Below are 27,874 nucleotides of genomic sequence, written 5' to 3' on the forward strand. Positions count from 1 at the left end.
TTTCCTCAGGGAAGAACAATTAGTTAGGGGGTTATTTTTATGTTTGCATTTTTCTTGCCTCTAACTTTCTGTGGTACAGGCTATAAAAAGTAAATATAGGACCCATTTATATGAATGAACATCATTGTAATGAATGTGGGGAGGAAAGAATACTACTAAGTGGTACAAAACCTTTTTGTTAAATGTGTTATTCTGAAGGGCCTCTCCTAGCTTGAATTTCAAGCCAGAGTCTAGCAAGAAATGCTCATACAAAATCATAGCTTCACATATATTAGTATAAAGTAAGGCATTTCAAGCACTGTTCTGACATCACATAAGAATGGACTTTAATATTATTTATGAAGTATAGTAGCATAATCTTTTCATATTGTTACGGTGAAAGAAAGGCAAAGAACATGTGACTTTTCTATAACACCTTTCATTTTATCTCCTGGGTGAAAGCCTTGCTGAAATTGTGAGATAACAGAGTACTTGAGTGATAATACATAGTTTTCTCAGTGTTGTGAATTAATTTGTGTTCTGAAATAGTCAATATCCTTATTTAGAAAAATGCAATCCTTCCCCCCTTATTAAAAAATGCAGTCCCCTGCCTTTCCTGCCTCAACCTCGCCAAACTAACACTCAAATCAACAGATGTTTATTGAGTTCTATCCAAGGAATTGCACCTTATATTTAACCTCTTTTCTACCTTCCTTCCTCCATCTTTTCCTTGCCATCCATCATTTGCTTTCTTTTCTATTGAAGATTTATCTAAGTGCAATTGATATTAATCTCAACTCTTCACCTTGAAAGATTCCATTCTCTTAAAAAGGGGGGGTTCTTAATTGTACCATAAACCTATCAGAAGCATCATAAATATTGACAATTCTAAAAATTCTTTGGACCTTATTGCTTATTCTCTGTAACTTTTCTTTTGCCTCTTGGCAGAGGCCACAGAAATCTTTTTTGGCTTGACTTTGTGGGAATTTAGTGGGAAATGCCAGTGGTGATCATGTTGGAGGTCAAATATTCTTGAGGATAATTCTGAACTCCCATCATGGTAATAAGAGTGAATATTGTCCTTGCTTTTGGTGGTGACCCTAGGAAGGTCAGTCATCCCTAATGCCAAAGTTCTAAGGGGGAATGAATTGGTTTTCCTTCCCTCCCCAAATAGTGACACTGGAATGTCCCTCTCAAAAATCAGATCCTTAGCCTGGTCCTAGACTTTCAAATAGGAACCTAAATTCCCAGATTAGGAAAGGCACACAACTGATCTAGGGCCAATCAAAATTTCCTAAAAGTGCTATTAGCAGAACCTTAGGAAAATCTCAAACTGGAACAATATAGACTAGAACTAAAGAGTTTGATCATCCCCAGAGCTAGATTCACTGGTCTAGAATGTCAAAGGATTAATTGTCCCTGTATGTGACTCCCTGTGACACATTTCACAGTTGACAGAGGCCTTAGGTCTTCCTGCCAATGTGATGGGTGGCTGCTAGCTATTCTGAAGCAGCCCAATGAACCCTCTCAGACACAGGAGCCTGATGCTACTCGGCTGTGTAATTGTGATGGAAGTGAGCCAGTCGGAGGCAAAAGTTTAGGCTTAACCTTTTGGGAGTCTTATTCCAGCAGATTGTGTTGGGGAAAAAAAGAGTAAGCAAGAAAGAAACATTACAAATAATAAGCTTCTCTGCCTGATTTGTAATGGACTGGTAATAAATGACTAGGCTTTCTATAGAAGCCTGACGATTACAGAGCAGCTTTAGCTAAGTGCATGGGACCACATCTTATTTTGATCAGCTGTAGCATAGCAAAGACATGTAATTATCATAATCTAACAATTAGCCTGGCATCACTTTCCACTGTTTAATTATCCCAATAAATGGTAATTGAATAGAGGACTTGATGACAAGAGAAGAACTTTCACTCTGCTTTAGGTACTTAAGTTGTCTCCTACTCTAGGCATACTTTTTTTTTTAAACCACTGCTAGAATACCAGTTGTGATCATTGTTTTTTTGTCTTTGAAACTGTGATGCTTGTGTCTCCTCTTCTTGACCTTCACTTATAAGACCATCATGTTCCATCAAGTTATGCTATTTTGATATAGAAGGCACTAGGTAGGGTCATCTAGGTGGCATAGTGAATAAAGCACCAGCCTGGGATTCAGGAGGACCTGAGTTCAAATCCGACCTCAGACACTTGACACTTACTAGATAGATGTGTGACCCTGAGCAAGTCATTTAACCCTCATTGCCCTGCCCCCCCAAAAGAAAAGCACTAGTTATTACTAGTTTTTCTTTTTAAATATTGCTGTTTTCATATTTTGTGTCAAAGCACAGATATCTTTATTACATTTGCAATGCAGTTATGAAAATTTATTTCTTTGTTGAGTCCCATCAAATAATTCTTGCTGAGGATATATTTGCTTTGTGGTAATGAAGACCAAAGGGAAAAGAGATGCCATGAAACTAGCTTATTTAGAAGTTTTTTCTCTCCATCCTCAGAACTATGATTTAAGTGTTATTTTTATTATTTTAAACAACAGCTGGTACAAAACAACTCAATACTATCGAGGTAACTTGGCATAATAATTTAACTATTGCACTATAGTTACAAAGTACTTTTTAAGTATTGCTGAATTTGAACTTTTCAGCAGTCCTGTAAGTTAGAGCAAGAGTCAGATCCATTTTTCAGACAAAGAAACTGAGGTTTGAAGAGGTTAAAAGGTTTCCTCATGTTTACCCGGCAAGGTTTGGACACATCTAGGGCTGAAGGCATGAGTTTCTAAGTCATAGGTACATTACATTGTTTTATCATTTATTCATGTGTAGCAAGTGTAGAGTTTGGGATAGCAATGTTCATTATGAATTGTGCATAATAAACACTTCAGTTTGTATTTATGCATTGCTAAAGCACTTGAACTGTTAAATTGTTTTTTCTTTAAAATAATCTTTGTGTGAAGGAGATTTATTGATATTATGAAATGAAGCCTAGACTAAGGACTCTTCTAATAGGACACAAAAAGGCTTTGGGAAAGGCATTTCGGCAGGTGATTTATTGGATTGAGCCTGACATTTTTTTGAATACAATCAAGTTGTTTTAATCCAGCCTTTACAAGATGGATTGGGTAACCTTTTTGATCTTTTCCGCAACTTTTTCTATGAATCTGGGTTTAAACAACAGGCACAGTGTTAAATATATTACTTAATGCAGTGCTATGGGTGATTGAAGGAAAGTGATTCTGCAGTTTTGTCAAGGAAGGCATTGCTCACTAGGTTCTGGAAAGAAACTTTTTGTTAACATCCTGTAAGAGGCTGCTGTAGCAAAATGTATCATGTCCTCAAATGTTAAAGTGATCAGTTTGTTGGTTTTGTTCAATCTTGGTTAAGCCTTTTGATATTGACACATTTTTAAAAGCCAAGAATTCACTATCTGCCTTAGGCTCATCTAAGCAGTTTAGAACCAATTATAGAGCTTCCTATGCCTCCACTGCAATTTGTGTTAGGGTCTGCCATGTTAATTCTGTTTACTTTGGAGCTTAAGAAAATAAACTTCAAATGAGTGAAAGCAAGACACTAGAAGAGGAAACATTTAATGTACCCTCTTTTAAGATAGGTGCTATTCTTGTGATGTACACTAATAAAAGCACATCATGACTAATGTGATTTGCCTGGAGAAAGCAACAATAAAAAATTTTGTTTTTTAAAATCCATCATTATGATAATGGGCAATTAGTGTCAGTTATGACATTTTTCAAAATAGGATTTTATATTGCATTTTTAAAAAAAGCAATAAATAGAATTGGGCCAGTATACAAAGCCATTATTGCATTCTAAATATCTAGTTAAGTGAAGTATGTCTTATTTCAGTGACCTACAGTTACTGAATTCAAGTCAAGGCTTTCATGCCCAGAATTTGGTATTACAAAAAAAAAAATCACTGACAGTGTTTGAATTTGCATTAATGGATAAACAGAGCAACAAAATTAGGTTCACAATATTTTGACAGTTGTCTTGTGTTTCTCTGTACAAAATGTATTTGGGGAGGAGTAGGGTGTTGAAGTTGGGGCGGGGGGCGGGAGGTGGCTGTCAATTCATTGCGCTCCTGACAAAAGATAAAGAGGTGACATCACTAAAATTTACTATTGTGATTTTTCTAAAATACCAACTATTCTGTATTTGTAAAAGTAGGAATTTTCCTGGTATGTGCTGGTGATAGAAAACTGGATTGAAACAACTTATATCTAATGTTCTCCACATACCTCATAGAATTACTTATTCTTAATTTTCTTTACAATCATGAAAATTTCAGTGATACTGAATCAATTATCTCCTTAAAAGAAAGCTTAACTACCAGTACATTTAAAAGATAAGATGTATAATATATGTGCTGAATCAGAAGTCAAGAAATATCTGATTCAAGTCCCTTCTCTTTTTAAAAAACATTAAAATTTTTTGTTTAAAGTTTCAAGTTCTGTCTCTTAACATTTCCTTGCTGTGTGACAAAGCAAATCACTTAATGTCTCTGATTCTGTTTCTCCATTACTAAAATGGACATGATGATATTGGTAGTATCCAATAATAATATTGGATAGCATTTAAAGGTTGTTCTGAGGATCAAGTGAGGTAATACATGTAAAATGCTTTACTATGTATGTGTGTATGTGTCAGATAATAGTATATTTCTTCATGTGTATGTGTTTTGAAAGGAAGGTGAAAGTGAACAAAAGAAATATATTTTAGGGATGTTATAAGTGCTAATATTCTTCATGTTGCCCTAAGCTTCCCTTTAAGATGTGTAGTTTCTACTGTAACTGCTTGAGGACCACAAAAAGAACATCTGTTGTGAGAGAGGCTTTAGGGAAGCATAAGGTTTACATTCTGTGTAGATGTGAGTAGCAGAAGGGAAAGAGGAGGAAGCTTGTTTTGTTACAAACAGGGACTGCTACTTTTCACATATTCTCACAAAACATATTTGCAAATCTATTCTTCCTCACTTTTATTGCAGTTTGAACTATGCATTTGTTTAAGGGAAGCTAATAAGTTATTTTATTTTAAAAAGAGGTCATATTCTAATATTAAATTATAAATTAATAGAAAGAGTAAAAAAAAAGACTGTCAAATTTATTTTCTGGATTTAGTTTTGATATTGGGTGGTTTGTTATTGGAAATAGGTGTTGGAGGGATGATTGGAAAAGTACCCTGAGATTAGAAATATCAGTAGTTCATCAAATGTTTACTTAGCTTTTGAACACAAATGTCATTTATCTTCCTTTTCAGAGTAACAAAGTTGTCTTATAACTGAAGAAGTTATAATTTAGTTCCCCTATAATAGGAATATTGAGCCTACTGCCCCCATTGGCCTGCTCATCCCATCCTGTTGTTAAGGTCCTCCTGGAGTATCCATTTTGTGGAGGGGCCTAGCTGAACCTACCTTCTTCATCCTTGCTCTCCATGTGACTTTCTCTGGACTTCAATACCATGCCCCTTTCCCTTCCTTCTTTCCACTGTCCCATGCCAGCTACTTTCTTTCCACCTGTCTCTCACGTTTCACTTCCTTCCCCTATAAATATATATATATATATTTTTCTTTTTTTTGCATTTGTATTCCCAGTGCCTGTGTCATAGTAAGTACTTAATAAGTGCTTCATTCATTCTTTCTTTCTTTCCTTTCTTTTTTTATTCCTTCCATCCTTCCTTGATTAAAATAAGTTTAGAATTCAACAGCCTTCTACCTAGTTAGGACAGACTAATAGTTCCATGATTAAGTCCTTAAAAAAATATAACACAGAAAGGGAAAAAAATGTCTTAGCTTTCTTTCCTAACTTTTAGTAATACTCTTTGTATATTAATGGAAATAAGAAACTTCATTCGGGAGTTTCATATTAATATACCTCGGTACATGGTTCCCTTGATATAGTTTCATTGACATGTCAGAAATATCAGTTGAAGATAAAAGCATTTTATTTTCCTCCAGTCAATACCTATGGTTTCATTGGTGAAGGGAACTCCCTAGTGTGGACATTTTACTGCTGCAGATGAGTCATTTACATTTGTAACTTCAGATCTTTTTTATGTAAATGAACCTTTATTTTTTTCTTGTCCCTTCAAGTTTTTTTTTTCTGTTTAGAATTTTATTTTCCAAATTACATGTAAAAACAAATTTTGACATCAAATTTTTACAACTTTGTGTTCCAACTTCTCTTCCTCCCTCCCGTCCCACTCCCCACCTCCAAGAACTCAAGCAATTCAATATAAGTTATACATGAGTAGTCATGGAAAACATCTCCACATTAGCTAGGTTGTAAGAGAAAACAGATAAAAAACCCTTCAGATTAAGGAACTGTCAAAAAATTATGCTTCAATCTGTTTTCAGATACCATCAGTTCTTTCTCTGTAGATGAATTGCAATTTTCATAAGTCCTTCAGAGTTATATTATATCATTGCCTTGCTGAGAATAACCACGTGCTTCCCAGCAGATCATCCTATACTATTACTGTTATTTTGTTTACAGTACATTTCACTCTGCTTCAGTTCATGTAGGTCTTTCCATTTTTTTTCTGATAGCATCCTGTTCATCATAACTTTTATATAGTACCTTAAACTTCACAAAGAATTTCTTCACAATTGCCCAGCAAAGTAGGTACCATACTTTTGCCCTTATGACTATAAGGGCAAAATCATCATAACTATTTCCTTCCATCCTATTCCCTTCCCATGATGTTTACTCTATTTTCTATCTTCTTTTACACTATTCCTCCTCAAAAGTGTGTAACTTCAGAACATAAAGAATTTTTTGGAGCACTGAAGATTTAAGGGTTTGCCATGGTCACCTACATAGTATCTGTCAGATACAACACTTGATTACTGATTTTCCTAACTCAAAGACCAACTCTGTATCCACTATGCACACTGCATCTTGAAGGCCCCAGTATAGACCATTCTAAATTGCATCAGGAAGTAATGATTCAAAAATCAATCAATCTGCTGATCAACAAGTACTTATTAAGTATCAACATGTGCCAAGTACTGTGATAAGCACTGGAGATACCAAAGTAGACAAAAGTGGACATAAGGAGCTTACATTAGAATGGAGGAGACAACATGTATATATACAAGAATATATAGAATATATTCCAAATGAATACAACATAGTTTGGGGAGGAAAGGCCCAGCAGCTAAAGGAATTGAGAAAGGCTTCATGTAGAAGGTGGTGCTTCAGTTGAGTTTTGAAGAAAATCAGAGATTTCAAGAGGCTGAGATGAGGAAAGAGAACATTTTAGGTATTGGGGATAGGCAGTGCAAGAGCCTATTTATAATAATAGTTGGAGTGGTGTGTGTGAAGAACAGCAAGTAGAACATTATGTCTTTACTGTAGGGTTATATGGAAAGAAGTAATGTACAAGAGTATTGTAAAGTGAAATTGGCATCAGATTGTGAAAAGCTTTAAATGCCAAACAGAGAAGTTTATACTTAATCCTAGAGGTAATAGGGAATCACTAGATTTATTGAGCAGAATGATAATATTTTCAGGACTGTGCTTTAGGAAAATTATATTGTTGGCTATTAGGGGAACTAGGGAGAAGCTTGAGGCAAGATGATAAAATAGGAAGATAGTTTTTAAAACTTAAATGCCTTTTCCCCAGTGAATAAAAATGGTTTTTTCCTTCATTTCTACTGGAAAAAAAATTCCCTCATAGCAAATACTTAAAGTCAAGCAAAACAAACTCCTGAATGGTTTATTGCCCCCTGCCCCCAAAAGTCTCATTCTGTACCCTTAGGACTGTATTTCAATGGAAGCCTCATTGGTAACTGCCATTAATTCATTATTATATGGTACACTAAGTACACAGAAGGGGAAGGGAAGGGAAAAAGGAAGAAGAAGAAGAGGAAGAGGGAGAAGAAACAACATTTACTGAAAATGAAAACTAACTGGAAAATCCTACAGTGGGATAGAACAGTCATATTTAGCACTTGAAAGAATGATAACATTTTTGAGTAAATATTGGGAAGAGAATGAAATATGTACTGTAAAATACTTGAGACAGTTTGTGAAATCTGAGTTAAAGTTTGAGGTCTGTAACTTCTTTTGAAGGTCCTCTGGTCTTGGACTGTTCCAAACATTTGGGGAATCTATTTAACTTTTCCAGTTTTCAATAATACATAGCTCTAGGGACTAAAATGAGTGACAGAAAACACCAATGAATTTTTTTAAATTGTCATCAACAGCAACCTAAATAAAAATTATGATAATACAAAGTGCATCTGGACAGTGCTGCATCTCTCCTATGGCACTCATTCAGAACTGTCAAATTATTCTGTGTGCTGATGATTCATATCCCAGCATCCTTTTAGCTGAATATTGCAGCATCTCCTTTTTATACTTTGGCAACAATGTTACATTGCTTTTTAAAAATCTTTTAAAAGCATCATGGGCTTTCCTTGCATCTTGACAAAGCATCTTGCCAATAATAAATGAAATGATCATAAGACAGCTGTAAATATAAGTATCAATAACCCAATATCTGTGCAGCAAGGAAATAGATGCAGCCTAATGAAGGGGGTTTGCTTTTGTTCTGCATTTTTTAAAGAGGAAGATCTAGAGATAATTATTCTGTGATAAGATGCCAGATTTGTAATAAGAAGATTTTAGGTTTATTATTCCTGATTTTGCCACTTACTTTTGTGTGAACTTGAGTCAATCATTTAAGAACGTGGGGCCTCACTTTTCTTGTCTGTAAATTGAGGATGTTGGTCCAGATGATTTTCTTCCCAGATGTAAACGTCTATGATTTTTCACTTCTTTTAAGTTAAAGTGTGATTAGTCTGAAAACCACAGGGGATAAATGGTGATAGTTTTACATTTGAGAATAGAATTTAGGAAGTAATGTCGTTGATTTACCTTCTAATTGATTTGTTTGGGGGCAAAATAGGGGTTAATTTTTATGTCTATGATTTTCTGCCCTTCCATTTGCTATGGTTTTCCTCCCATCCCTAATTTTTATATGTGCTAAGAAGTGGTTATCATTTTTTAGCCCTGCCTGGTGTTCTTCAGTGGCAAAAAAGTGTTATACTCTGGTTCCCAGATAACATGTAATTTTAAGATACATTAAAAAGTTCAGGAAGTAGATCAAGACAGTTAATAAATAGTTCCACTCTAGTCTGTACCGATTAGATCATATCATATTCAGTTTTGGGCACCATACTTTAAGAGGAAAATTGTTGAACTAGAATGTGTAGAGAAGACCACTACCATGGTGAAGGTTCTGAAAATAATATTATTAGGTGAACAATTTGAGTAATTGGATATGTTCTTCATGGAGTAGTGTTATAACATAATAATGTTATATATTTGAAGGTATGTCTTGGAGAAGAGAGAAAATGACTTATTATGTTATCACTTCTGAATGAGTAGAGCCAACAAATGAGTCACATGGGAGAGATATAATTCAGATGTATATAATGAATAACTTTCTGATAATTTGATTCATCTAACCATGGAACAGTTTGTGTCTCAAAATAATGTGTTACCCCTTACTAAAAGTGTTTAGACAGGGGCAGCTAGGTGGCATAGTGGATAGAGCACCAGCCCTGGATTCAGGAGGACCTGAGTTCAAATCCAGCCTCAGACACTTAACACTTACTAGCTGTGTGACCCTGGGCAAGTCACTTAACCCCAATTGCCGCACCCCCCCCCAAAAAGTGTTTAGGCAGAGGTTGAACTTTTAAGGGATATTGAAGAATGAATAGAAGTTTGGACTACATAACCTTTTGAAATCCCTTCCAACACTAAGATTCTTTTGTTTATTTTGAGCTGGGATGATGATGTTATTGTTTTTGTTTTTTTGAGGAAACATTGACTGTTATAATGAGTCTTCTAAGGCTTGCCAACACAACATTAAGTGGTTTTTAAAAAAATCTTTTTTGTTGCCTCATTGTAGTTTTCTATGCTAGAAACACTTTTTAGCTACTTCTAAAAAACAAATTTCTGGCTCAAAATATTATAAGATTTTAGAGATGATACTTCCAACCCTCCTGTAACTAGTTTTTCAGCTTTTTTTCCAACTGTCTTTTCTACCATTTCCCATGCTGATTTGAATTGGTATATTCTGTGAAAGTGTTCAATTGATTGGTGGAAATAACTTGATTATACCGTAGGTCAGAATTGATGTGTGTTTACATATATTTGATGTCATAAGAATCATTCATATTTATTGCTTGTGCTTTTAACATTCTCCTTTTTAGTATTCACCAAACCTCCTCCTGAAAGTAAATTCAAAAAAGGAAGAAAGAGGAACATTTCATGTACTTTTAGAAATTCAGTTTAGAAAGATATATGAGGCTGGGAAGAAAATAGAGTTGATGAATTAAAATGAGGTTTGTGGTCTATTTGTATATGTAATTCTTTCTTTTCCTGCCCCTTCATTAATGATGATAATTGAAAATTGACTACACGGTTAACTCAGGAACATGAAACAGTACACCTTTAAAACTTTTAATGTAATTCTAATGTTGCATACAGGGTAAACTAAATAGAGTGAAACCCCACTATAACAATTTATGATTACTTGGATTTGATTACATAGTAGCTCAAGTAATGAAACACAGAAATCCCTGTACAGAGCCCAACAATCTCATGCAATAACACCACCGTAATGTAGATGCTAGTTCTGTTCCTGAGCCTAACCATTGTGAAGTGACTGCACTGTATAACATGATACCTCTGGACAGAGAGCTCTTTGCCTGTGAATAACCTGATCCTTTCCTCCTTTTCTCCTAGATTCCAGAGAGGTGACTACCACATTGATGTTTGCATTAATGACTACCTGGATGTGTTCTGCCCTCACTATGAGGACTCAGTCCCTGAAGATAAGACAGAGCGTTATGTCCTCTACATGGTGAACTTTGATGGCTATAGCTCTTGTGACCACACCTCCAAAGGGTTCAAGAGGTGGGAATGTAATCGACCTCATTCTCCAAATGGACCACTGAAATTTTCTGAAAAATTCCAGCTCTTCACTCCCTTCTCTCTAGGATTTGAGTTCAGGCCAGGCCGGGAATATTTCTACATCTGTGAGTATATGGAGAAATTGATAAATCTCTGCTATGTTGCATAGCAGCTGCAAGAATCTAGACCAATTTTTCACCTATGCTTCATGAAATTGCAGAGGGCTTGGCTCTATGCATTACAGATGTCTCTTAGTAAATGCAGACATCAGGTTCCCTAGATACATTAGCTGGGAATTGAAAGCACAAATTAGATTAAAGGTACAGCTTTTTTCCCCCCCTATGAAATTGTGTGTCAGCCTGTTCAGTGAACCACTGAACCACTTTTAAATGAAAAGATGCTGCTAGGACTTTTCTAAAGCTCAGAAATGTTTTTTAAAAAACCATAGAAAAAAGAAAATAATTAAATTTACATACCATGGAGTCATTGAATTTCTTATGCAGGTGTTAGCAATATCCTTTCAATCATCTACATTTTCAGTGGAGAAAGCTAAAACTCCTGCGAATGTCAGCAGGCTTAGGATAAATAATCTCTTTGCACCAAGGAGAAAAGATAATTATTAAGAGCAGCTGTGTCTTTAAGCAGGAAAAAGTATAAAGTACTGCAGGGAGTATCTTCTAAGTGAACTAGTGTGAGTGAGTTTACCCACCTGTGATTAGTAAATGACCATATACAGCAGCACTCAGAGGCTTTTTCAGTAAAACTTTTTGCTCATAACCTTCCAAATTACCTTCTCATTTCCCCTATCACTTGCAATAAGAAATCTTCTGTGATCCTTTTTATCCAACTTTCTGAGTAACATTTAGTTTGTCATGTATCTTGGGCTCTTCTGTTTATTAAGAAACTTAGAGTATTACAATTGCATTAAAAAAAAGCTTTCCCATAGCAGAATTATTTGTACATCCGAAAATACTATCCACCATGAATGGAATTGTCTTTTATACTTCAGTTTACCCTAGAAAGTAAATAAAAATATTTATTGAGCATCTGATATGCGTAGAGTACTGTGATATATCCTCAGGGGGAAGCAGTCATAAGTAGGATTCTAGTCCTGCCCTGAAGAAATTTACATCTTACAAAATTTACCTTTCTAGAGAGATAAGATGTGCACAAATAAGTATTATAGAAAAGAGAATTTGAACAAGCATAAGAAAGATTCAGAGTGCTGAGAGAATTTGAAGAATGACTTTTGACTTGGAAATAAGTGACAGCTTCACTAAGAGGTGGCATCTTATCTGAGCATTAAAGGATTACCATAGGTAGAGAGAGTGTCTGCTATTCCTGGCATAGGGCAGAGTATGGACTTGAAGAGCTATGGCAAGTCTGCTTTGGAAGGAGCATAAAGTTGTGTAAAATTACACTTATAAAGGCATGTAAGATCCAGTGTAGACAGAAAAAGTACTCTTCATTACTTACTCCTTTTCCCTCTCAAAACAAAATTTCATAAGAATTTCAGCTTCACATGAAAAATGGCCCATTTGCTCATACATTGGCATGTAGTAAAAAGGAGGAGTGAAGTGATGAGAGTTTTATTATTTCAATATTTATTTTCTGAGGTTGTTATAAGAAAACATATAAAAGCTTTGATGCTGTCTCACATTCTATAAGTGAATTTCAGAATAATGTTAAATGACAAGGATTCCAAAACAGCCAGCATAGGCACAATTTGACACTTTTTGTGAGTATTATGTTTTAGACTTGTGCATTTTTTTTGCTTTGGAATCCCATGGAGCAAATGAGAGAAAGAGAACAATACCAAGAAAAACAGAACTATGAATGCTTCAGAATAGGCAGATGATTCTATTTACTTCCTAACAGGAAAATGCAATTCCAGTGTAAAAAAGTGTATTTGGGCAGAGTTAGAGACGTCCTTATTGGTTCCTCAGATAAGGAAACAACAAAAACAGGAAGCCAATAAAGAGTGTGGAACCCTGGGATGAGAAATGTACACATGATCTAATGAGTTGATAGCATGATTGTTATAAAAATACATAATGCATTGAGCTTTATAAGCAAGATATTATTATTCAAATATACCCATGGTGCTTATGACTGGTTTTCTTCATTTTTAGTTAAATTCAATATTTCACTAAAAATCATTATGTGTCTTCTATAACATTCATTTAACAGAGTCATTTAACTGTCAAGAGCTCCCATCAAAGTAATTGTTCCAAAATGTTTTAAAATATCAAGAGCTTTATGCTATTCAGATGAGTTTTGCTGGAATTACTTTTTTTAAATGAAAAGTAAAATAGCCCAAAATTAGCAACAAGGAGGTGTTCATTTACAAAGCTTGTATTGGCCTGATATTCAGTGAAATTAAATTTTCAACCATGTTTCATAAGCATGAAAGCTTTCTTTCATGCATTTTTTGTTGTTGAAATATTCTTTATCCTCTTTCTTTCAGTCTGCTGATAGCAGCAGTAATAGAGTCCATGTGGAGGTCCCAGAGAAGCAACATACATTGTGCTCACAATTAAACCTGAAAAATTCTCAAAGGAGAATTGTACTTCATAGAATTTTTCTCTTTCCTAATGTATGCTAAATGAACAAGATTAGTAAATGGTTCTTTACCCGTTTCTTAAATTTGTCAACTTGCTCAGATTGTGAAGATTTCAGAAATAAGCATGAAACCTACCTGTCATTTTGATAAAACATTCATTACAAGGCAGGGGTTGCTTTTCATCTCCTTGTTGTACTTTATGGCTCATTGGATGCATATTTTTTTTCTCCAAAGAAATAAAAACTCTGTCTTTCAGGACCTAATGTTAGTAATATTGAAGAAGGTTTATTTTTATGGTGGCTGGAGAGTTGAAAAAATAATCATCAATTAATTTGAATTAAGAGGATAAGATAGTTTTATACTAAAGTACTCACCTAATTTAGATTCTCAAAGGATATTTAACTTTGGGTAAATCAGAGGCAATAAAAATTTCTTCTTTAACCACTACAGAGTATTTCTTTCCTTCTTGATTCTTGTCACCTATGTAGAATTAAGGAAATGTAGTAACCTTAAACCTTTATATTAAATTTTCCAAATTGCTCATAATAAAGAGATTTAATTTCCTTTCATAGCACCCGGCCCTTCCTGCCATCTGTCCTGGGGAAACTCTAGGTCACCATGAACCCTAGAACTATGCTGACAATTATTTTATTCTTTCTTCAATAGTTCTATATTAAATAATTGCATTGTGTGACATTATTACTATAGCATCATCTATGTCTGGGTTCTTCTTTGGTCAGTGTGACAAATATCTTCCATCAGAATAATTTGGGGGTCTTAAGTTGTTTGAGACATGGGCCCCTTTGACAGTCTGAAATTTTTGGACCAATTATCAGAATGTTTTCATATAAATAAAACAAAATACATTGGGTTACAAGGGAAAACAATTATACTGAAATGCAATTATGAAAATATTAAGGAAGAAAGAGTTCATGGGCCTTAGGTTAAAAATCTCTTCTTTAGACATTAATGGTATTTATGCTATTTATACTATTAACTATTCATTTGAAGAATTATATCTCAACAAAACAGGAAAATGTTGGCCATATAGAATGGTAAAATGTTAAAGGAAAAATTTTTAGAGACTTCTAAAGTTCAGCTTGAAAAACAATTCTTACAATGATCCTTATGTCAGAAAAACCATGGGAAACAGTAAATGTAACTATATTTTGAGGTGTTTTTTTTTTTTAAACAACCCCTTGTAATCAGTGGAATCAAAACTTTCTTTTTCATTTGTTTTCAGTAGTTAGTTGTTGCTACTATAGCCTTATGTCTAGTCCTCTACCTTAACGGTCCATCACATATAAGTTGTTATAGTATTGTAATATTGTTTTTATTTCACTTTATTAAATTCTTGCCAGCTGATATTCTGCCTTCCAATCTGTGGGATGCATCTAACTCTGAGACATCTGATTTCTTAGGAAGATTTAAAAGGGATAAGCCTGAGAATATACCTCACATAATTAGTTGCTCAAAATTGAATGGCATTCTGATGCCATAGTTATTTTTTTAAAGTATTTATCATGGCAATTACTTCAAATACATTTATTAAAGGGCTACTTGTCACAAGAAAAATGTATTTGTAAAAAGAAAGGTTTTAGAAGATTGTGAAGTTCCAAGTTTAATTCAATTCATCAAACATTTACAAAGCACCTGTAGTGTACAGAACATTGTGATACTTTCTTGGAAAGATAAATTTAGCTAAGCTCATTTTTCTGATATTGTATAAGTTATAAATAGTAGGGAAATATATTCATAAATAACTAAACAAAAATAATGTCTGAAAAGTGCATGAAGAGATGAAAACAATGCTGTTTGAAATCTAATGTGGGAGAAGGCATTTCTTTCTGAGGGAGAGGGGGTCAAGGATGAATTATAGCTAATTATAGATAGTTTTTTGAGTTGGGCTTTAAAAAGATGGATAGGATTTCATCAGAGTGGGATCGGGGACCTGGCATACTGGCAAGATGAAGTTCTTTTAGGCATTTGGAAAATCATGAATAAAATCAGGGAGGTAGGAAGGTGCAGGTTATGTATAGTAGATAGTTCAGCTTAACTAAATAGTAGCATACCTGAAAGGAGACAAAAAGCTAGAAGTGGCCCTAGGTTGCGGAACGCCTTGAATGCCATGAAAAAGCTTTGAACTTTCTGTCATTTGGAGTTGAAGCCATTGAAGGGTTTTGAGCAGAGGTATAACATTGCCTACACATAAGGAAAATAAATGTTTCAACAATATGAGCATTATCTGGGGATGGTATAGAAGGAGGCAGGGAAATCTGTTAGTAGCTACTTCAAGGGCCCAATTAGATGATGGTAGGAATGGAAAGTAGGGTAAGGCATACAACTGGTTGTTAGACTATAAGCCCCTTGAGTTCAGAGGCTGTTTCATTTTGGTTTTGCATCTCTCCACCTAGCACAGTGGCTGGCACAGAGAAATCACTTAATGACTGGTTGTTAAATCGAAATGATTATGTGTGAGAGGTAGAGGAGAAGGAAAATCTAGAGATGGATAAAGCACCTAGAGTCAGGAAGACCTGAGTTCAGATACAGCCTTGAACACTAGCTATGTGACTCTGGGCAAGCCATCCTGTTAATTTCCTCATCTGTAAGATGAACTGGAGGAGAAAATGGCAAATTATTTCAGTCAAGAAAACCCAAAATGGGGTCATGAAGAGTCAAACATGACTGAAATGACTGAACAACAACAACAACCACCATTGATAGAAAAAGTGAAGTTGCAAAGATGAGCAAATTTGGGCAACTAATGGCAAAGTAAATACAGCACCAGGCCTGGAATCAGGAAGACCTGAGTTCAAAGATGGCTTAGTAACTATATATACTTTATATATATATATATATATATATATATATATATATATATATAATCTGTTTGCCTCAATTACCTCTGTAAAATGGTGATAATAATAGCATATATCTCCCAGGGTTCTTGTGAGGATAAAATCATATAATAATTGTGAAGAATTTAGCACAGTGCCTGGCACATAGTAGAAGCTATATAAATGTTAGCTATCATTAATTATGGCAGAAAGATGTTCTCTTTAGCCATATTAAGTTTGAGGTACTGTTGGTAATCAGGAAAAAATATCATTTAGTCAGCTAGAGATACGAATTTTAAACTTGGGGAAGCAGTCAGGGCATATAAACCTAGTTTACTTAATGTAATGATGTTTTCAAAGACATACATATATGTTCACATATACATATATTATATTTAGTGAATACAGCATTATCTGAAATTCAAAAGAACTGCTTAGCAATATTATCCTGTAACTCAGTTTTTAAACATCTCTAAACCTCAATTTACTCATTTGTAAAACTGAAATAATTAAACCCTGCCTTTGTATTGTGAGGATGAAATGAGAACATGTGTTCTTTGAAAACTGTAAATTACTATATGTGTAAGTTATCATTGTGTGGCCCCCTAATTGATAAGGTGTGCAATAAGTCAGCTAAGGTGGATGGACTTTCTCAGAATCTTATGGGGAGCATTTCTATCCTAGCATGTGGGGATGCAGCTAAAAGGAGATAAAAGTTAATGAATTAAAGCATAGCCTTCATCTTTCTACTTTAAAAACTTTATTTTGAAGATAGAGATAATTAGAAAGAATCACCATTTTGAAAGCTATAATATAAAGGGTTGTTTCAAGCTTTACTCTGTCATCAATATCAGGTCAGATTTTACAGGAAAAAAATATTAAACTTAAGCCAATATTGCTAATTTTCCAAAAGAAAAATTTTCATCTGTAGGCCCATCCTTGGTCTACCAATATGCCTTCTCAGAGTAATTATTTAAGTTTAGATTATTCTCTAAATCTAGATATGTTTACAGGTTGAGAAAACCCACTTTTATATATTTTCTATTTATATATTTTCTATATTTCTGTGGTGATCATTGACCATGCCACATCCACGCTGTATGCGACATGTTTTATCTCAAGTACAGATAGCCATAAAGCAGTGGGCTCTTTGGGAGAGAATGTGGAAGAAATGGATAAGAACAACCAAAAGAATCATAAGAATAGTATGTATTAGTCACCCTTTTTAGGTCCTGGTTCTTTTGCAGGAACAGATCTTTAAATGTGCATTTAGTCCAGTGTAGTTTGTTGGGAGCTAGATTTTTTTTTCGAAAGTTATTAGTAAATGCATTCTCCTTAAGTCTTTTTAGTCACCAAGCTGCAAAATCTTTGTTGTTCAAATGCTGGTCAACTTTTAACAAATTATCATTGTAGAAGTCATTCCTTTGATTGATATAATGATAGAGGTACATAGCAGAAATCTTTCATTTGTTTCAAGGGCTATGACTCGGAAAGATTCAGTGGACTAAAGAAGCTATAAGGTATTGAAAAAAAGACATACAACCCAGAAGTAAACAGAAACTTATTTTATTTACTGTGTGTTTCATTTTGAAAAGGATCATGAAATAGAACATGTTCTAGGCACATATTTTTAAATTAACATTTTATAGATGATCTTTGAATGTATGGTGGTTAACAGATAGTTTTTTATGTATTAACTAAATGATTAATATTTTATTTCTGGAATCTGAGGCAACTTTATCATATAGGATAAAAATTTATAAATTGGGAAAATAAATTTAGATAAGACATACTATCTAAAATTATTTATCCTAGATTTTAGAAGGCTTTTGGTTACATAGTATAAGTTAATAAAAACCCAGTAAAAAGATTATAGAATTCAGCAAGAAGCCAGAAGAATGCTATAGGACTGTTAGTTCCCTTCCCCTTCCCCAAATCAGTTGATAAGCTTTTATTAAGTGCCTGCTTTATGCTGAGCACTGTGCTATATTCACTGTGCTATCCCTGCCCTCAAGGAGTTTATATTCTAAAAAACAGTTGTATTCTAAAGCAGAGGTGATCAATCTGTAACCCACAAGCCAAATATGACCCACCATCAGTTTCTGTATGACTGAGCTAAGAATGGTTTTTATATTTTGTTCATTTAGATTTTTGTTCTTTTAGAAATGTGGAAACTCTTATCTCATGGGCCATACAAAAGTAGGTGGCAAGTTGGATTTGGCCTATGGGCCACAGTTTACCAACCCCCTGTTCTAAAGCATCCTTTGTTAGTTGCTTGAAATCTGGAAATAATTTCTCATTGGAACATTGTTATAAATCATGGTTAGGTTCAAAGGCTAACCCACAAAAGCTTATTTAACCTACAATAAATTAGCTAAAATAGTTCCAATTATAATTCTTGTAGTTAATCCAGACAGAAAAACAATAAAATTGAACAATTAAAAAAATTCTTAAGTGCTTGTGCCTGAAGAAAAGCAGGCTTAATTAGACGCCTTTCAGCCCTTTAGTGCATTCTGCATTAACCTCATTTAACAACATTTTCTAGGCAAACAGTGGAGGTACAGTGTTAGCTGCTGCTGTTTGGTAAGTAGTAGTAGCAGGCCACCTCCACTCCTGGGGGCAGTATGCCTTTTGTTTCCACATTAGAAAGTGGAAAGAGAGCCTGGTTCTCTGCCAGTCAAAGTGAGCCAACTTGGCCAATGACAATAGGATAATTTCTCAGCTCCACTGATAGAGATATGATAAACAATTCTCTGGATGTAACATCTCCTCCAGCCTTTTTTATTCATTCTCCTGTTTCTGAGTGCACCATGCTTAGCCATCCAGGAAAGAAAGTTGAGAAAGCAAGAGAACAGTAGTAGTAGTGATTAGTGCCATCACATCTCCATTTCTATCTGATATGCTTAGTTTGTATAAATTGTTGTTTAAAAGTTTGATGTTCTGTAACTTAGGAAAGACCTCTGCATTTCTGTCTCTTTTTTTCATGACCATTTATGTAACATGCACAGAAGGAATGTCTTCATAAAACTCTCTGTTGCCTTGGGCATCTGAAATGGAAAGCTAGTTGCTCAGTTAGATTGTTGCTATTGTTTTTCCATTTCAGATTGTTTAAAAAATAATAAATAGTATACATTGTTTTTAAAACTATCCAGCTTTTCTGTGCTTTTGTCTATTTTCTTTTGTTCCCTGCTGTGTGCTTTTAAATTTTTTTCTCCTTCCCTCACCACCCCATCTTAGAGGTTATAATTAAACATGAATATATGTATACACATATGTATGTCTTTATATGCATGTATGTATATAAACACACATGTACATGTATGTAGAACCATACTCTAGATACTTCTTTTATGAGTTCTTCCTCTAGAGGTGGATAGTATCTTCCTTCAGAAGTCCAACTCTTTTCATATTTTTCTAAAATCAACCAGATCATCATTTCTTAGAGTGCAGTATTCCATTACAATCATATCAACTCATTTAGCCATTCCCCAATTGAAAGGCATCTATTATTTTAACCAATCTGTTAGGTGTAAGATGATACCTCAAAGTTGTTTTAATTCACATCACTCTCATTAATAATAATTTAGAACATTTTTGCCTATGACTATATATAGTTTTGATTTCTTCATCAAAAACTGCCTGTCTATATCCTTTGACCATTTATCAATTGGGGAATGATTTGTATTCTTATAAATTTGACGAAGTTCTTTATATATTTGAGAAATGAGACCTTTATCTAAGAGAATGTCTATGAAAATATTTTCTCAGTTTTCTGATTTTCTTCTAATCTTGGCTGAATTGGTTTTATTTGTACAAGAACTTTTAAATTTATTATAATCTAAATTATTCATTTTATACCTCACAATGCTCTCTATCTCTTGTTTAGAAATTGTTTTTCTGTCCATTAGTCTGATAGGTAATATGTTTCATGTTCTAATTTTCATGTGATATCTCCTTTTATATCTAGGCCATGTATCCATTAAAATTTTTTTTTTTTTTGCATAGCAGTGAGGGTTAAGTGACTTGGCCAGGGTCACACAGCTAGTAAGTGTCAAGTGTCTGAAATCTGATCTGAACTCAGGTCATCCAGAATGCAGGGCTGGTGCTTCATTCACTGTGGTACCTAGCTACCCTCTGAAATGTATCTGTTTTGACCTTATCTTGGGTACATGGTTTAAGATATTTCTCTATGCCCAATTTCTGCCAGACTGCTTTCTAGCTTTTCCAACAATTTTCACTAAATTATGAATTCTTATCCCTAAAACTTAAATCTTTACATTTGTCAGATACAAGGTTATTATAATCCTTTACTACTGTGTATTGTATGACCACTGTGTTCCATTGATTGGCCTTTCTATTTCTTAACCAGTACAGGAGAGGCTTTTGTTTTTGTTTTTTATGAGAGGGGCAATGGTGGTTAAGTGACTTGCCCAGGGTCACACAGTTAGTATCAAGTGTCTAAGGCCAGATTTGAACTCAGGTCCTCCTGAATCCAGGGCTGATGCTTTATCCACTGTGCCACCTAGCTGCCCCCAGTACAGGAGAGTTTTGATATTTACTGCTGTATAATTTAGTTTGAGGTCTGGTACTGCTGAACCTCTTTCCTTTACATTTTTTTCTTAAGTTTCTTTGAAATTCTTGACCTTTTGTTCATCCAAATGAATTTTATTCTTATTATTTTTTCTAACTCAGTAAAATACTTTTTAGTACTTTAATTTGGATGGCATTAAATAAATAGAATAGTTAGATAGAATTCTCATTTTTTTAGTATTGGCTTTGCTGATCCATGGGCAATTAATATTTTTCCAATTGTTTAAATATGACTTTATTTGTATAAAGTGTGTTTTTAAAACTATATTCATATTTTCTCTGGGTCTGTTATGGCAGGTATACTTTCACATATTTTATATTGCCTAGAGTTATTTTAAATGGAATATCTCTGGCTATCTCTTCTTGTAGGGTCTTGATGGTAATATATAAAAATGCTAATGATATATGTGAGTTTATTTTACATGCCACTTTACTAAAATTATTAATTGTTTCAACTAATTTTTAGTTGATACTTTAGGATTTTCCAACTATTTCATCATATCATCTTCAAAAATAGCTTTTTAACTTATTTTCATTTATTAACTAATTTCCCATTGTGATTTCTTCAATTTCTTCTCTTACTCTTGTTGCTAGCATTTAAAAAAATTATTTTGGGGGTAGGGTCATGAGAGTTAACTTGAGTTGCCCAGTTGCTAGTACACATCAAGTGCCTGAGGCCGGATTTGAACTCAGGTCCTCCTGAATCCAAGGCTGGTGCTTTATCTACTGCACCACCTAGCTGCCTCTGTTTATCTCTTTTAATTAAACCTATTTTAGCTTTGTCTTTGTCTGAGATCATGATTTCTCCTCCTGCCTTTTTTTACTTCAGATGAAGCATAGTAAATTATACCCCAGCCTGTTATTTTAAACTCTGTATCTTTCATTTAAAATTTTTTTTTGTAATCAATGTATTGTTGGATTCTGATTTTTAATCTGTTCTGCTATCTTTTGTTTTGTGGGTAAATTCATCCTATTCCTATTCAAAGTTATGAATACTAATTGTGTATTTCCTCCATCCAATTTTCTTCACTTAATTTTCCCTATTTACACTTATTTATCCTTCTTGTCTGGTTTACCCTATCCCTTCTTACACATCTAATTTACTTCTTTTGGTAAGGCAGTGAGGGTTAAGTGACTTCCCCAGGATCACACAGCTAGTGTCAAGTGTCTGAGGCCGGATTTGAACTCAGGTCCTCCTGAATCTATGGCCGGTGCTTTATCCACTTTGCCACTTTGCCACCTAGCTGCCCCTAATTTACTTCTAAACACTACCTTGCCCTCTTATTACTTAATCTACCTACCCCTTAAGAATTCCTCCCTTATCCTCTGACCTCAGCTTCTATCTTAATCTTCTCAACCCCATAAGAGTCCTTCCCTTATGCTCTTCCCCACCCTTCTAATTCTTAAACTACACAAACTTTTAAAAGTCCCTTCCTTATCCTACCCACATCATGTTTTTTTTTACAATTTTAGAAGTCTTTTATACCCTTCTAGATGTATATGTTTTTTCCTTCTTTAACCCAATTCCAATGAGACTAAGGTTCTAGCACTACCAGTCCTCCACCCAAAATTGCTTCTCTATCAGTTCTTCTTTTCTCATTTGTATGAGATGATTGCTCCATTTTACCTCTTCTTACCCAATTTTATTTTTTAGAATCAACCCATAATACTCAGTTAAGTCCAAGCCTTTCTTTTGAACTACCTAAGTAATGATGATACTCTTAAGAGTACTGATAATATTTTCACATATAATAAGTAAACATTTGTCCTCATTAATTCCAAGGACTCCACTCTCCTGTAAATGTTGACACCCAGCAGGGTCCCCACCCCTTTGCTACCACTCTAATCTGGCATGTTCTAGCTCCTTCCCACAGCCTGGGACTTTGTCTGGTCAGCACAGCTGGGCCTGACATCCCAAGACATCAGAAGGTCCTTCAGTCTTCCCCTACTCAGCTGCCCAACCCCTACACGCTGTCTGTGAGGTGAAAGTTTCTGAGCTGGAGGCTGCCTCCAGCTCCAGCTGCTGCCATGGCTTATTGTTTGTTGATTCAGTAGAGTCTACATGGAGGTGTTTGTACTTTACTCAGGCAGAACTTCTGCCCCCTATAAATTGGATTTTTCCGGAGGTCCTCTAATGTTGTCTTAGGAGGACAACTGTTTTACCCTAACTTTTATTTATTTCTGTCTCTCTCTCTGTTCACTCTGAGGTGATTGGGGGGGGGTTCATGGGGGAAATTTGGAAAATCTGGAAATTTTTGACTTAGAGCTATCTCCTACTCAGTTAGTTTTGTGGGAAGTAAGATGCTTTGTCCAGGATTAGACTTGTTTTTCTTTGGCCTGGAAGTCATAAGAAGAAGCAATGAGTAGTAATTTTAGAACATTCATTTTAAGGAAAAACATAGTGGTCTTATAGCTTTAGAGTTAGAAGCAATCTTAAAGGCAATCTTATTCAAACCTCTTAGTTTACCAAGAAACAAAACTGAGGTCCAGAGATGTCTTGCTAACATCACACAAGTATTATATGACAGAGGTAGAATTTGTACCTAGGTCCTCTGACTCCCAGTTGAGTAGTTTTTCCATCTTTGTCCCCTAACAGTTAAAACTGCCTAAAAGTAAAAGATAGTATTAAGAACTAAGGGGTTTTGCTATGAGCGAAAAGCAATTTCTTTTCTTTTTTTTTTTGTGGTGAGGCAGTTGGGGTTAAGTGACTTGCCAAGGGTCACACAGCTAGTAAGTGTCAAGTGTCTGAGGCTGGATTTGAACTCAGGTCCTCCTGAATCCAGGGCCAGTGCTCTATCCACTGAGCCATCTAGCTGCCCCAAAAAGCAATTTCTTTTGAATATTATAGAAGGGTAAGTGTTGACTGGGGATGTAAAGTGGAGAAGTGGATAGTGTGCTGGACATGGAGTCAGGAAGATGAGTTCAAATCCAGCCTCAGACACTTAGTAGTTGTTTACCCTGGGCAAGTCACTTAATAACTGTTTCCTTCAGTTTTCTCATCTGTAAAAATGGGGATAATAATAGCACCTACCTCCCAGAGTTTTGTGAAAATCAAATGAGATAATAATTGTAAAGCTCTTAGCTCATAGTAAGAACTATATAAATGTTAGGGATGATCATGATGATGTCTAAGACCCTCACCAAAAGAGATTCTGTCATTCAGTGTTTCCTGTGGTACCATATTTGGTAAAGAAGCTCAGGAAACTGACTTGTAGTTGAATTTCCCACCATCCCTCCCTACTGCACCCCCATCTTGACAAAGTATCCCAGTGAAGATGTGTTTATTTGTGTTTTGTATTAGTGCCAAAGAATACACACTTTAGATCTTTATTCAAATTTCATCAGTATAGGTCATCAATCTAAATTTTAAAAACTTATGTCCTTGTGTTCAGGGACCCACATGATTTCTAAGAACTCAATCATATATAATGGAAGGATGTCAACCAAAATTTGTTTGGATTTTGCCACATGCTCTATCAATAACAAAAGTACTCAAAACTGTCCTAGAAACATTTTGAATAAATTTAGTCTACCAATATTATAAGTTAAACCACTTCATATAATTTCTTTATGATAAATCATGCATCATATAGATTAGTCGAAATACATATTTGCTTAAGACTGACTGGAAGATTGTTTCCATAGAATTTCCTCTTATTGAACCCCAACTAACTCCTTACTTTAGAAATATGATTGACTATTTTTTTTTGATGAGGACTTTTTATGATAAAGGAAACATACAGAGTGTTTTCCCTCAGAAAATATTCTACATAATTTCCACATTAGGGAGTAGCAATGACTACCTAGAAACATGTGTGTTGCTATAGCAATAAGACAGAGAGAAGAACCTACACTGCCCAATATATTTCCTACTATATACAGTTTGCATTTATTTACTTTGTGGAACAAATGTAGTCTGGTTTTAATGGGCTTTTAAAATCAACATTAAGAATATACCTTTTCTTTCCCTCCCCTATCTTAAATGGAAATCACATGCAAAAGGTAAAATACACTTAAGTCATTAGGCTAATACTCATTCGTTCTCAGGGATATACCCAGTGAAAATCAGTTATTTGGGAAATAAAAAATCTAGCAGTATAGTACTGAGTTCCCACCACTTTTGAATACTCCCTTGAAAATTTGGAAATATAATTTTATATGTCTCTTAAAAGAAGAAGAATTGAATGAATCTGACACAATAGTTGAAATCTCTGACTTACAGACATTCTTAATTGCATTTATGGATTTAAAAAAAAAGTTTTCTTTCGTTTTACAAAGAGAGAGATGTTCATAGAAGGAAACCGTTTCCATGCCATTATGACAGTGTAGTAATGATGCTATTTTTTATGGTACAAAATAGGAGTTATGTGGAATTTTTTAATTTCTAAAGGTCTTCAGTCAAATCTGGAAGAATATACTTTTTTAATTTAAAGGCTGAATTTATAGCACTGATTCTGTTTCTAATCATCACAAGGCAAACTGGAGGGAAACATGAATGGAATTTGAGAGCTATTAAATAAAGGTTAAATAAAGAACATTATAGGGAGGCATTCAGGGAGGTGACTACATTTCTCTGTACTCATTATCATAATTGTACTTTACTTTTAGGGAAAGAGTTGTTTATTACCAGGTGCCTCATTAACCTTTGTTCAAGATCTGATCAGCAAAAACCCCACACCAGAGATTCTTTGACAGCAGTGGGCTTAGATCTATCCCATCACGGGGAATGTTGTATTTGATGGTTGGTTCAACAAATTCACTAGAGAAAGCCTGAGTAAGATCAAAATGACAGAAAAAGGGTTGCTAAAAACATAGGGTATTTAGAAGCATTTGTATTATTTTTATATTTTATGGTAATATTATTTGGACAAGCAAGGTGAATTTTAAAGGTGTAAATTCATGCTTAGCTAAGAGTTAGTAGATTAAAGGATTTGCTTCTATTAAAAAGAATGAGAGGAATTAAGTGCCAGCCCTGTTTAGAAAAGAAAGCTAGAACAAACATAACTGCCAAATAGATTGTGACATTGGTGTATTCAGAAAATTCTCAGAAGGGAGCAAGAAAAGCTGTTGAATAATTGGGACTTGGTAGAAATTCATGATCTCACTTCTAAGAATCTGAAGAGTAAACTCTTATTCCTTCCTATTGACTGAATTTTCAGTGTTATTCAGGTAAATTGAAAGAAAATTATCTTGATTTTTTTCTTACTTTCCAGAATTCAATTTTTAAGATACCAATGGAGTAAATATATTATCTTGAATAGATATCCATGAACTGCTAATGTAATCCTTCACCTATAGGAGGATGCACAAAGTCCAGTTTCCTTTCCTTCTTTTTCCCTATTGAAACTGGAAGCTCTAAAGGAAAAAAATTGGGGCATCTTACCATTCATTGTTTCTTCCCAAATGTCAAAAGTGACCCCATCTCTCAGAGAAATTTTATGCATGATAAATTGTGTGATTTCACAATGAGAGAGTAACTCAGACATATAAAAGATGTAATATTGAGGTAATTTGGTTTCTGAATTAACTGAAAACAATTTAATGAGCTGCCATATTGCATGTATGCTCTGTGTATCATGGAGCAGATGTCAGGAGAAATGGAAATAACATTCTAGTGACACTTGGAATAACAGTGTTTATACTCTATTGACTTCATGTTGTCAACATGATATTCTCAGTGTTTTCCGAAGTAATTTATTAAAGGAACTCAACTTTAGTTGATAATGTCCAAGTGTCATGTATTGTAAATTAATTACACATGCATATCCAAAACAAACAAAAAATCAGTGTCCAGATATTTTGATGAGGAACAAAAAAAAACTGTCTATGGAGCTAAAATTTTGTAAATTACAATACAAAGCTGGAGATAATTCTGAGCCTCATATATGATGCCAGGAGAACAGTATTTCAGATTTTCATGAGAAGAAACACTATTTCTTCAAGTTAACCCATTTATCCAATCTTTCTCTGTTTTTTGTTTGTTTTGGTGAGGCAATTGTGGTTAAGTGACTTGCCCAGGATCACACAGCTAGTAAGTGTCAAGTATCTGAGGCAGCATTTGAACTCAGGTCCTCTGGACTCCAGGGCCGGTGTTTTATCCACTGTGCCACCTAGCTTCCCCTCTTTCTCTGTTTTATCAGAATGGCCATTTAACTCCTGGTTTGAATGTTGTCATGTAACATCTTAGCAGATTTATATTATCTACTGAGTTTTTTTAATGAGAAAATATAAATTACACAGTGAGCATTATGTAGAAATTTGTATTACTGTTTTCCTGGTTTGTTAAATACATATATACTATATGCATGCATGTATACATACAGTCATACACACACACACACACACTAATTACACCTCTTTCCATTCAGGAAATAATTCTCAAAATTTGAAATGTCTTGTGTTTTATGCAGGGAGCTTACACTGGCTGTGAACTTCTTAGGTGTTTTTTTGTTTACTTTAATATCTATAGCAAATATAGCACTATATCCATTATTGTGACTCATGATGTTTATTTGAATTAGCTATATATTTTCTATTGCACATGCCCTTACTTTTGTTTGATAAGTAAAATACTAAGAATATTATTAATAGACATTCTTTCCCCCAGGTGTATCATGGAAGATTTTGACAAGTCTGAGTAGACAGTAGAGCTTAAGTGATATTGTATCTAAATTTGGCTTTGAAATTCAGTGTGCTACAAATATGGAATGTTGTACCAAACCAACATAATTTTGTGAAAATTTCATTAAAATATTAAAATAAAACTTCAATAAAATACTCTAACATCTCTAGCCCTATTATGTCTATTAAAGATCAGTGACTACTTAAGCTTGATGTCCACAAGGAACAGGCTTTACAGATCTGAACCAAAGTTGTTTTTTAAGTAATTGCCACTAATAACATTGTTTTGCTCAGTTCCATGTTTATGGAGAATCAATTAACAGTGTTACCTGAGC

General features: G+C 34.5%; 1 protein-coding gene across 2 annotated transcripts in view; it reads left to right on the forward strand.

Moving 5' to 3' along the window:
- The window catches only part of EFNA5 (ephrin A5), a 333,896-nt gene that overhangs the window by 263,787 nt on the left and 42,235 nt on the right, over positions 1-27,874 (forward strand). For both annotated transcript variants that reach the window (XM_043977556.1, XM_043977557.1), the window contains exon 2: positions 10,761-11,053. In XM_043977556.1, the coding sequence (XP_043833491.1) occupies positions 10,761-11,053 (293 nt within the window). The remainder of the gene's footprint in view (positions 1-10,760; positions 11,054-27,874) is intronic.

The sequence above is a fragment of the Dromiciops gliroides genome, chromosome 1 (assembly GCF_019393635.1).
Source record: "Dromiciops gliroides isolate mDroGli1 chromosome 1, mDroGli1.pri, whole genome shotgun sequence".
Taxonomy (NCBI): domain Eukaryota; kingdom Metazoa; phylum Chordata; class Mammalia; order Microbiotheria; family Microbiotheriidae; genus Dromiciops; species Dromiciops gliroides.